Source organism: Schistocerca serialis, chromosome 3 (assembly GCF_023864345.2).
Source record: "Schistocerca serialis cubense isolate TAMUIC-IGC-003099 chromosome 3, iqSchSeri2.2, whole genome shotgun sequence".
NCBI lineage: Eukaryota > Metazoa > Arthropoda > Insecta > Orthoptera > Acrididae > Schistocerca > Schistocerca serialis.
In genome coordinates this window covers 212,940,323-212,953,130 of record NC_064640.1, presented here as the reverse complement: position 1 = coordinate 212,953,130, position 12,808 = coordinate 212,940,323, and the positions used below count along the sequence as shown (strand labels likewise).

The following is a 12,808-nucleotide window of genomic DNA, read 5'->3' as shown; positions in this document are numbered from 1 at the left end:
TTTTTAGTATGTTCTTAATACACAATATGTTCTCGCTATCAGTGTCCATGACTTATCTTTATACTTCAAGGCACAAATAATAAACATTGATAGAACATGTGCCATCTCACATAACAACCTTGCCATAAACAATAACTACACTACACATGTTAAGCAATATCATTAAGCCTGACTCTTACCTTTCTGAAGCATTCATAGTCCAGCAGTCGTGAATATGCTGATGTTCCAGCAATTATTACCTTTGGACGAAATAGAAGTGCATTCTTTTTCAACTGGTCATAATCTATTAGGCCAGTTTCAGTATCTAGGCGATAAGGCATTGATTCAAAGTAAACAGAAGTTGCAGATACCCTTTTAGACTCTGTCATGAAACCGTGGGTCAAACTAGAGAGATAAAAAGAAAAACAATTTATTTTAATAACTAGGCCTTGAAGTTACCATCACTGATTATTTCACAGGAGCCATGTCCATAAGTTGTTCATACATCTCAAATTAAAATTCAATTCAGTTCTTTCCACCACTTTCCTGTACAAAAGTTACATCCACCTTGTCAAGAAGGAATGGACAAAATGAGTAGAAAAGAAGTAAAAAGATGTCCAACCAATACTGGTGCTCATGTCAACTGAAAATTTAAATGAGTATAATCTGCATAGTGTTACAAATCATAAAATTGTACCTTTCAAACACAGGTACCTCACTGAGACACTGAAAGAAGATAATTGATAACAGAGAGCATCAGTAGCAGTTAAGTGGATGAAGTGTCCCACAATCTTAGTTCTATATGGAAATTTTGTGCAGCTCATTACAACTATTTTGTCAGCACTGTTATGTAATAGTTTACATATGAACTCAACACTTCACTGCCCCCACCCCTTTTCCAGTTTGGTTGTATCCAAGTTAGTAAAGGTTACTTTGTTCTCTCCTATTCACAAATGAAATATACCGAAGGATATATTTTCCTGTACATGTGTAGGCCTAAATGTTGAGTATTTTCGTGGCACATTCCATTTGCTAGCAAGGGTACTGTGTTTTCCAGTGGGATATACAGGGTGAATCACGTGAAACTTGGGCAGCAAATATTGTGAAAATGGAAAGTGTTATTGATGTATGGTTTTCATACAATGGATTGATAGTCAGGTGCTCATATTGTTATCCAGTAAACAGATTTTCTGAAAGATATAGCCATTATTTGACTGTACAAGAGGTTTTATTTCACAATCTAGGTTTCGACCTTAGGCCATTATCAAGTGTAACAACTGCAACAGATTAAAGCACAATAAAAGTATGAGAATCGGACTGAGTATCCTAAAAATAGCAGGGCAAACAGTTAAACCAATGAATGGGCTGCATGGTTTGTGCTCTTACTTATGTATTACAAATCACTAGACTTTAGTAGAGCCCAAGTCATTGTCAAAACATGTAACTTCAATTCTTCTTCTTTCGTTTCACCCTCTTTGGGGTACGCTGGATCAATCATTTCTTTGTGCGTTGTTCTTTTCTTAGGGCCCAGTATTTCTTCATCCTTTCTGATCTTCTTCTCCTCTCTTCTTCCGAGATGAAGGATTTGGACTTTTGTGTGGATTTGTCTTGGAACCTTATGTTTTCATCTTTAGTAATTAATTTAGCAGTTCGATCAATAAGTGAATTTTCTGAAATATTTAATTCCACTAGGTCTTTCTCAGTTTCTTTAAACCAGTTGGGCTTCGTTTTTCGGTTACGGAAGAAGTCAAAGATTTGTTTAGTTAATCTGTTGGAATTCATTCTGAGAAGATGACCATAAAAATTTATTCTCCTTTTTCGCATAGAATCTGAAAGTTTTTCAATTTTCTTGTAGAGAGTTTCATTTTTAATGTATATAATCTTATTGTCTTGAAATTTTGGCCCAATGATTTTTCTTAAAATTTTTCTTTCCTTTATCTCAAGTTTCTCCATTTGGCCTTTGAAATTCATGTTAAGTGTTTCTGCTGCAAACAGTGCTTCTGGCTTAATCACTGTCTTGTAATGTGTAATTTTTGACCCCCATGAAAGGGATTTTTTGTTGTATGTATTTTTTGTTAGTTGGAAGGCCAATTCAAGTTTATTTTTTCTGGATTCCATTGCTTTGCTTTCCCCAGCATTCCAAGTAATCCATTCTCCGAGATATTTGAATTCTTTTACTATTTCAATCTTCTGTTCTCGAACTTTGAGGTATTTACATGAGTGCTTGATGTTTGTCAATATCTTAGTTTTTTCAGAGGAGATGTGAAGACCAATTTTAGCTGCTTGTTTCTTTAGTTCAAGGATTTGCTCCCGTGCTTCTTCCATTGTTTCACCAAACAGGGCCATATCATCTGCAAAAGCAATGCAATTTACTTTAAGGTTCTTCTTTTTGCAACCCAGTCTTATACCACTCTTAATATTTGTGTTCCATTCTCTGACTACTTTCTCAAGAGCACAATTGAACAGCAACGGTGAGAGCCCATCACCCTGTCGCACTCCCGTTTTTATTTCAAAGGGTTCCGATAGTTCGCCCATAAATTTAACTTTCGAAAATGTATTCGTAAGGGTCGCTTTTATAATATTAGTTGTTTTCTTATCCAAACCCATTTCTTCCAGGACTGATAACAGAGATTCTCTATCAATCGAATCATATGCTTTTTTGAAATCAATGAAGGAGATTACGTATGTCTTTGCCCTTGATTTTTGGTAAGCCATGATGTTTTTGAGGTTTAGTATTTGTTCCGAACATGATCTACCCTTTCTAAAACCTCCCTGGTATTCCTCGATTTGCGGATCCAATTGCGGCTCTGCCCTGTTCAAAAGGACTTTAGAAAGAATCTTGTACGTTATATCCAGCAGTGATATTCCTCTGTAATTGTTGGGGTCTGTCTTCAAACCTTTCTTGTGGATAGGGTGGATGAGAGCTGTTCTCCATTCTGCGGGGATCTCTTCTTCTTTCCAGATTTGATCGAAAACACACTTTAGGGATGTAACTGCTTTTTTGTCAGCCTTTTTCCATAGTTCGGCCACTATTTGATTTTCTCCGGACGCCTTGTTGTTTTTAAGTTCTGAGATGACCTTCTGTAGTTCTTCAGTCGTCGGTGGTTCTGAATCCGGCTTCTCACGGTTGTTTGGAATGGATTCAAATTTTTCAAGGATGGGTTCACAATTCAAGAGTTTCTCAAAGTAGCCTGCTAGTATTTTGCAGTTTTCCGTGTTGTTGTGAGCGATGGTCCCATTTACATCTCGAAATTGGAGGGTGGGTGCTTTGTACCTTGATAACCTTTGTTTGAAAGTTCTGTAAAAGCTCCTTGTGTTGTTTTTAGCAAATTCTTCATCAATTTGGAGGAGAGTTTTGTTTTCATGTGTCTTCTTAATCCTTTTTATATGTTTATCTACCAGTTTTCTAACTGTAATGAAATTCAGTCTACTTTCTTCTGTTTTCTGTGATTGCCAATTTTGCCATGCCTGTTTTCTCGTTTCAATGAGGGCATCACATTCCAGCGACCACCAGGCATGTTTTTTACTTTTTTTGTTAGGTGCTATCCGTTCAGCTGTAGTAATGAGGTTTTCCTTGATATCCCCCCAGCTTTGTGTCTGAATGGTTTCTGTTGCTTTTGTGAATTCATCTGATTTTAATATCTTCTGTGCTATACTTCCGACCCTTAATTTGTTTCATGCTGCGTTTCCTGTTTGGGATGACTTTGAACTTAATTTTAGAAAGGTAATGGTCTGAATCCAAGTTTGCACCCCTGAGTACCCTAACATTCATGATTTCTTTGCTAGAAATCTTCTTAATTGCCACATGATCAAGTTGAAATTCCCCAAGGCTAGGATTTGGGGATACCCATGTTTTTTGTCTTCGTGGTAGTTTTCTTGAAAGCTGTGGATTTAAGAATTAAATTGTGTGCTTGGCAAAGTTCTATTAGTCTCACACCATTTCTGTTTGTTCTCTTGTGTGCAGGATAGTTTCCAACTATTTTCTTATATCTTTTTTCTTTACCAATCTGTGCATTAAAATCTCCAAGAAGAATGATGATGTTTTTATCTGGAATTTTCTGAATAATGTCATCTAGATGATTCCAAAAGGCCTCCACTTTTTCTTTGTTTTTCCTGTTATCCTCGTTTATAGGGGCATGTGCATTGATAATTGTGTAGATTTTGTTTGTGCTTGGGAATGTAAGACTTGAGATTCTTTCTGATTGGGAATCAAAGCAAACTATTGAGTTCAAGATTTGTTTGTTGATTATAAAGGCTTCAATTGTATAAACGAATTTTGTCAAAAATAAATAGGAGAATATTTGTGTAATATGCTAATTTACTGACAATTAGCATTATTCAGTTGATATGGTTGCGGAAAAATAGATAACCACATCACAGGTTTTAAACTTTGCTGCACTGTGTCTAAGCAGCCACTTACATAAACATAAGTGAAATGATTGTCAAAGATCATCAGAAAGGCATCCCAGTTTGCGCCATGTGATCTGTGGTACGTCATGGGAAGAGGTAGTTGGACACTTTACACAAGCTGGTTAGATTATCTTTGAAGTGGGCAGAGAATGCCAGTGTTTACATAATACGGCATGAAGAGCTAACTTTCCAATATGCGTGTAAAAATCATGCAGCCCGTACATTGGTTTAACTGTTTGCTCTGCTATTTTTCTGATACTCAGTCCAATACTTGTACCTTTATTGCGCTTTAATCTGTTGCAGTTGTAACACTTGATAATGGCCTAAGGCCGAAATCTAGATTGTGGAATAAAACCTGCTGTACAGCAAAATTGCAGTTATGTGTTTCAGAAAGTTTTATATGAATGTGCTCCATACAAAAATAAAATAAATAATAATCAGATTGTAATAATACTTAGAAAATGTACTTTTTGTGCAAACACACACTTTTTTAAAAACTGAACACTACCTATCGACATTAATAAATTAAAAGTAGGGTAAATTAGAATGTCAATGGTGTTTATTGCAGGATTCCAGAGCGAGTTGTTTATGAGATACTGCATTTTGAAAAGTTTCCACACAGACACTTGTTTATGCCATTCAAGCTGCATAATTGCTAGGTACAAAGTAGTTGTTCCTTACAATGTGTTTGTGTGTTCCTTGAGTGCACTCTGACATGCTAGTCAGTCAGTGACAGTTCAAGCAATAGGTTGTGAGTGGATGATGGGATTTACCGATGCAGGAAAAAACAGAATTGTGTATGGAGAGTGTAGGAAGATTGCAGTTAAGTCTTATACAGTGTATGCAACAACACCCCACAATGGACATCAACCATCTCGACAATTATTTATTAACCTCTTTAACCAGTTATGTGACAGTGGCAGTGGCAGTGTAACACTTGGACAACATAACAGAAGGAAACAAACAATGACAGAAGAGGGGGGAAATTAATGTTGTTGCTGCTGTTGTAATTGATCTGCATGTTAGCTCCCACAATATCACACGAGGAAGCGTCATGAGTCAGGCATGTGCCCCACTCATTCTCCATTGACAAAAGTTCCATCCCTATCATATCTCTCTCTCCATCAAGAGCTGCATGGAAACGATTACGAGAATTGTGTTAACTTCCATACATACAGGGTGTATACGTGGACAAAGAAAAAAAATTCCCGGATTTTTTCCGGATTTCCCGGTTAAAAATACACTTTCTCCCAGGTGAAAATACATTTTTTCCGTGTTAAGTGACAGTATAGTTGGTTGGTTTGTGGGATTAAAGGGACCAGACTGCTACGAAGTGACAGTATACTCTTCCTCGGCATAGTAAAACTCATCAATCCTTTGAATGTTCATGGTTTTATATACCGCAGTAGAATTTCCCGGCACTTTAGAAAACGAAACTCAGGGGGAGGGGGGCGACACGTTTTGAAAGACATATGATGTGCAGCAACATGTATGCTGCATATTTTCATATTACGATGGTATAAATTTGAATTCCACCATACACCGCATGTTACTTTCTGAAACTTTGAAATCGAGATTGATGCACTTTTGTAAGACAGTCATAGGTCATGTCACGTGATCTCGCCTGCTGATGGCAGCATAGGACACATGATGTAGTAAGCCAATAGCAAGATCACTCTTCAGTAGCGCGAACACAAAAATAAGAAAAGTTAATGGTTTAAATTAATACACATAGCATTCACATATAATATTGGTCTCAAAGATTAATAAGATGGAAGAGAAGCTAAGCTTCCACGTATAATGTTGATCTCTCTTGAGCGTGTTACACTTTAAGAACATCACACAAATGTGCCAGTAAAATTTTTATTAACGACATAAATGTCTGATCTTCTGGACTCTAAATTCTTCTAAATGGTCATCCTCAAAGAGTTGATTTTTAAATGAGAGTCAAACGTTTTGTGATTTAATAAATTCATCATACATTCTCGCACATAGTTCATCTTGCGTAAAAGGAAATCTGCTTTGAATGTAACACTTTTCAAACCACCATTCGCAATATTTTCCCGTGACCTGTTAGAAATAGGTTTGTTTCAACAGTTGCAAGAGAGCACCAGATAACAGGCGTCACCGCGCTTGCACAGCTATGATGACGCAGGAAGCCCATATGTTTGTACGTGTAAAACATTAAAAGATATTATGTATGTCATAAAAGAAAAAAAGACATCAGACGATACCTCAAGAGTGTTGGAATTTCGTGAACCATACTAAATTGCAGAATTCGGCTTAAAATGCAGATTCGTATGTAAATTTTCTTGGAGTACCAGTACTGTATTCTCATGTTTGGTTCTTTATTATGGCATAATGCCATACGTGCACTTGAAATGCAGCGAACAGTTGAAACTAGCCAATAGTGTGAAATTAAACACTTCATCTCAAATAAATTGACTTCCTCAGCAGAAAAGATTAATTTTAAGCCAAATCTCTTTAGCAAACTGGCAAAAATAACTTCATTGTTCTGTAAGGCGATTAATGCTCGACTGTCAGAAAGGTGGAAATAAAATCTGAAACTAACAACATATTTTAGCCTTCCGTAATTATGTGAACGTATTTTAATTCATTTGATAGCCCCCGCCACAAAAATCCGTTTGCTTATCATTTAACATGAGAGCAATAAACGAAGAGGAAACAACAAAATCACAGGTCATGTGAAGACTCCCCACCTCAACTCAGACTGCTCTGTGCATCAGCCCAGATTTACTAAATTTCCGAACCGGAGCAATATTAAGTAGTGGCGCCCAGCCACACCTCTGTAACCAGAAGCGGGAGAAGGTGTTACTCATACGCGACTCAACTGCACACACTCAAGGGCCCATCCGCAACAGCTCAAACGAATCTAATTTAAACAGTTGTCACGTCACGCTCATCGGAGGCAATTTGTTGTTATAAATCATTGCATGGTCTTCCTAAAGCCTTTCGCACATTTTGCTGTTAGCAGACGCTTGTATGAGCACTGTTTTGTTGTTGTATATGGCGCATTTCCTTTGCAACTTAAGTTTTATTTTGGTTTTTTTTTTCTTCTCTCTTTCATGTTTTGTTGCTGCACTATAATTCTGCAGTAGCGGGATACAGTAATATCCTTTGTTAGAGTATTGGTTCCTATCAGTCAAAATCACAAAAATTTAACTGAAAACTAAAACAATGAAAAATTCCCAGAATTCTAGATAATTCCCGAGTTTTTCCAGGTTTTCTCCTGGATGAAAAAATCCCTGGGTTTTTCCCGGGTCTCCCGGTTGTCCCGGGTTGTATACACCCCGTACATAGTCATGAAGACAGGATACTCCAGATACATCACGTATCTTGTTTAATTATGAAGCCATATTTACCAATCATGTCCAGGTAAACTGCCGAAACATGCACTATTGTGATGTTGACAGTCCCTGTTGGCTTTGTCAGGTGGAAATTCAGTATCTATGGACTGTGAACATGTGGTGTGGGATTGTGTACTATCAGCCCATAGGCCCATTTTTCATAGATTTAGCACTGAATGTGTACAAGGATCACAGCCTCCTATCTGATCATCTTCCACGGAAACTCTAAGACATTCCTCTGCAGACTAGCAGTAACCTGTGGTACCAACATGATGGCTGTCCAGCCCATAGTGCACAAAGTACTACAGCATGTCTTCATGAATTGTTACCAAACCATTGGATTGAATGCTGAGGACCTGCACCTCAGCATGCACATTCCATGGATTTAACACCTGTAGACTTTGTTCTGTGGGGAAAGCTGAAAATGTTGTCCACAAGGACATACCGACTATACCCGATGTCATGCTACAATGTATTACTGCAACCTGCTTGGAAATCTGTGCTGAAATGTCTGAACATATTTTATTGGGCAAGGAAACCCTTATGAATAATAAAGACAAAGATGGTAGTGAAACTTTGAACCCTTTTTCAGATGAAGATCTGGATGTTTCTGGATGTACTGCTGATTCTTCAGTACCACAACGGTTTTTCTCAGAAGATTCTTCTTCTGAAAAGGGGAAGTGGTAAATGCTACTTCAGTCTTGAAGAATAATATAAGATTTATCAGAGGATCATTCTGTGATATAACACCACAATTTCGTGTACACTTTTTGCAGTATAAGGACAGACTGATGATTCAGTAAGTCATTCAGACTTTTTTGTGCTTTATGTCATTTGAATTCATTTCTGCAATTTGTAAACAGATAAATAATTATTACACATTTCTCACTGAAAAAAATTATGACAGTACTCACAGGTTAGCACAATGGAGGCGTATAGAGCATGCAGAATTTTATTGCTTCCTGGGATGTTCCTTGCACATGCCAAGAATTAAAAAGTTAGAAGAGGATGAATATTGGTCAACAGTTTCTTTGCTTCAAACACCAATATTTTCACACATAATGTCCAGGGACTGCTACAAACTGATTCTGCATTATTGAATTTTAGTGACAATCTGGCCATATCTGAAGATATTCTTGATCAAATATGACTCATAGTAGAGCACAAAAGAAAAAGAAAAAAATTCATAGGACCATAGTCCCTTTTGAGAATTTAATAATAGATGGAAGTCTACTACTTTTTAAAAGAAGGCTTTGATTTAAGCAGTATATACCAACGAAACATAGCCATTTTGGTATTAACATTTTCATTCCTTGTGACGTACAAAGTAATTATATTGTCTACTCTGGTGCCACCATGGAAATAGAATCCAGAAATGCTGACGGGGTTAAATCAGGCAATGTTGTTGTGAGTTTTGTTGCTGCCATACCTCAACAAAGGTCATGATATTTATTTAGACAGTTGGTACTCGAGCCCTGCATTATTGCTATGGCTGCATGAGAAATGTACCAATGCCATTGGAACCACATGCAAAAACAGGAAACGTTTACCACCATCACCTGACAAACCGAAAAAAATGGGACATTAAATTGAAGTCCTGTGAAACACTGTTGGTTCTAAAATGGATGCTTTCAACCACATAAGTGGACCACATTTTGTTCAAACCAACAACAAGAGAACACAAAATGTGCCAAAATAAACTCACCTGTGTAGTGAGCTACAATAAGTTGCTGGAAGCTGTTGATAAGACAATGAAGTGGTACAAGAAGGTATTGTTCCATTTGACTGACTTGTGTGTGCTGAATGCAAAAACAATTTTTGAAAGAAAAAGAAACAGAACATGCCACTGGTAAATTCCACTTGGAACTAATCCACCAGCTGCTGGACAAATTTCATGAATGAACACATAAAACTGACATCCAATGGACACCAAAGCAAAAAAAACTTAATTTTGACAGCAAAATAAAGAAGGACATTATCCAGGATTCCTTGGGGCATCAGACAAAAAGAGATTCCTCAGAGATGCTGCATAGTATGTACTGCTAACTCACAGTGAAAAATGACATGCATAAGATGCAGAAAGTACGATGTTGATCTTTGCATGGGTCCATGATTTGAAAAACAACAGACACTAAAGAAATATTACGTGGTTTCACTAAATTGTATGTGTCACAAGAAAAGGAAAGTAAGAAGAAAAAAAGGTAATAAAAATAAGGTTTTTAACCCAATCAGTGACAGTCCAACGCCTGAGTCAATGAAGATGCAAAACCAGGAAACTAAATCGGACTGAACATGACAAACAGAAAAATAAAACAGCAAGCAGGAGGCAGGCAGAATCTTATGGTCAAATTTTTTATTGTGGAGAATTGAGTTTAGGCTTGAGCCAATAGGCTTATCACTAAATCAGTTATACCAAAATGTTCGTTGTTCAATTTTGTGAAAGGTTATACGAGACAATTTGCTTTTAAAGTTCAATAATTATTATTTATTTATGATCAGAGTAAGAATTGTTTGTCCAAGTTTTGAGTGACTTTGCTAGGAACCGCTTGCTTATAAAATTTGAAATGTATACGTCTGGTGTTGATGAAATGAAATTGGGTTGTAGGTAAATATATTGGTACTGTAAATCTCAAGTTACAAAATTTTTCAATTACAAATACAGAAGTTTTTATTATTTTCTCAGCTTATGATAAATGTATAACAGAAAGTGTGAGTTGGTTCATAAGTTCTCTTTCATGGTTATCAGGAACTACTACCACTGTGAGCTTCCAACGTAATACTGATTTTACAAAGAGTATTATCAAAGAGTGGTTCGTGTGCTGTAACGTATGATTAGCCGACAGCGGTGTGCTCCCTGCTGCGGCCTGCAGTGGCTGTTAGCTGAGTCAGCTGCCCACTGGCCAGATGCACTATATGTTCATCCTGTCAGCCGGTCAGGCCGGCAGGACACTCAGCTCTTGCAGCCTTGAAAGAGTTAATCTGGTCTCCGAAAGCCATATGCTGATTTTACCCTATTCGATAGGTCACTTACATTATGTTCCATATCTTTCACAATAACACTTGGGTCATTTGCAAGGAGATTTTTTTTTTTTTAATCAACTGTCATGTTTAGTGGCATATTATTGGTAAGAACACCAAGAATAGCATGTCTTGGAACTTTCTTTTTTATTTAGGACTGGATATATGTTTTACTATCAGCATATAAATGACAGTTGATAACAACCATCTGATGGAAATTAGCCAATGTGGAGAATAAATCATTTTATTCACAAAACAGAGTGCCTCAGCAGAACCGTGACATCTTTTAATGTGACAAAGGTCCCAGTAATGTGAACACATTATCCTTATTTGAGAGTGTTCCTGAACATTTGTATCCAGTTAAACTTGTGTACCAGACCACAAATTGAACTCAGATACATTACTTTCATGGAACACACACCTCTGATTGTACTACTCAACCATACCTCATAGAGCAACGCAAAGCTTCAGTTTGCTACCAATTCCTCTCTGGTGTAATTCTAAAATTCCAGAAAGGCTCTCCCATATTTGCTACAGGACTAGCGCACATGGATGGAAGGATGGAGTGCTCAGCACAACTTACTTTTTACAGATTCTTATACTCTGCTAAGCAGTGACAACATATCATTTCAGTAGCCAACTTAAGGATGTGATTCAGTGAAACCCTCTGCAGTATGCTTTTTCCTAATGGTGCTACTCCTGTGGCATTGGGGGTGAGTGTCTGTGGTGTTGGGACAAGTTTAACTTTTGAGTCAGTCTGTAAGATATTCTTTGCAACTTGCCACACACTACCAGTGAAAGTTGTGTACCCCCTTAAGAGATGCCATCTGGAACAATTTTGTCTTGTCACAAGTGTGCTGAAGAATAAAAATATGCATTAGTAATAACCACATGCAAACTTAAGTAGGACGCTAAGACAGAAACTGTCATAGCGTTGCAATTTCATGAATGTCACTAAACAGCACCTTAAAGACAAACCTGTATTGTCATTACTTTTTTTATTACCAGCATTAATATGGCTATTTTGATTTAAATGATGACGATAACAGTCTATTATGGAAAAAAACTTACATCTGTAAAACTAGTTTGAAAATTTATGGACACAATCTAGGAGGAACATATCTTTGTATTAAAAAAGCACACCAGTTAGTTTCACTAGGAATTCCCAGTTCTTTACTGTATTATGCACAGCAGTGACGGCGAAATTAGGTGCAGAGAAAATTTCACTCACTGTCCTCCATGGGGCAAATCAAGTCCCATGATGCGGTCATGTGGCTGCATCAAGCCAGTATATGCAGCAAAGTTGGCAGGTGAACCTGACAGAGGCTGAACGTTTACACCCCATTTCTCTGGATCTAGAGAAAATGCTTCTAATGCTCGTTTCTGGCACAATAGTTCTATTTTGTCAATGACTTCAGTTCCTCCATAATACCTGAAAATAATTTACAAAATAATATTAGTGACTTAGAACTGTATGAGAAATCTTTAAGTTTCACCAGTAATTCAATGTATTATAATGTAGCTCTCTCCCCTGCACTCTCCTCTCCCTCTCCCTCTCCCTCTCCCTCTCCCTCTCCCTCTCGTACATACTCCACATGGTACAGGTTGTAAAGTAACCACTGTAGCCAAAAACATTGTGCTGGTCTGCAACTTTATGGTTTATTTCTGCCCTTGGTCATACTTTACCAGAGGCCTCTTATCCACTCAGATGATTTTGTTTGTGGTCATACACATGTAGAATGCAGTCCTGTATTTACTGAAAAGTTGGTAACTATCTGACTGATTTGTACCTTTATGAATGAGTTGGTGTTGCTCTTTACAATTAGTGATCCAAAGTTCTCCTTGACCACCTACAACACTTATGAGTGTCGCTATCATGTAAATTTCTTTTGTACATCTAAGTAACTTTTTGGAGTTAACAAAAACTACTTAGTTTAACTGAGAATCTCAACTGATGACCAGCTCATTGGTCGGGTGGTTGGTTGAGGCTTAAGAAACTAAAGGGCCTGGTCATCAGCCCTTGTTCCAGGGCG

At 37.4% G+C, this 12,808-nt stretch overlaps 1 protein-coding gene across 1 annotated transcript in view; it reads right to left on the bottom strand.

Moving 5' to 3' along the window:
- LOC126469934 (serine hydroxymethyltransferase, mitochondrial-like) overlaps positions 1-12,808 on the bottom strand; it is a 119,982-nt gene that overhangs the window by 41,036 nt on the left and 66,138 nt on the right. The window contains exons 4-5 of the mRNA XM_050097333.1: positions 12,007-12,207; positions 180-384 (exon numbers count right to left, since the gene is read on the bottom strand). Of these exons, the coding sequence (XP_049953290.1) occupies positions 180-384; positions 12,007-12,207 (406 nt within the window). The remainder of the gene's footprint in view (positions 1-179; positions 385-12,006; positions 12,208-12,808) is intronic.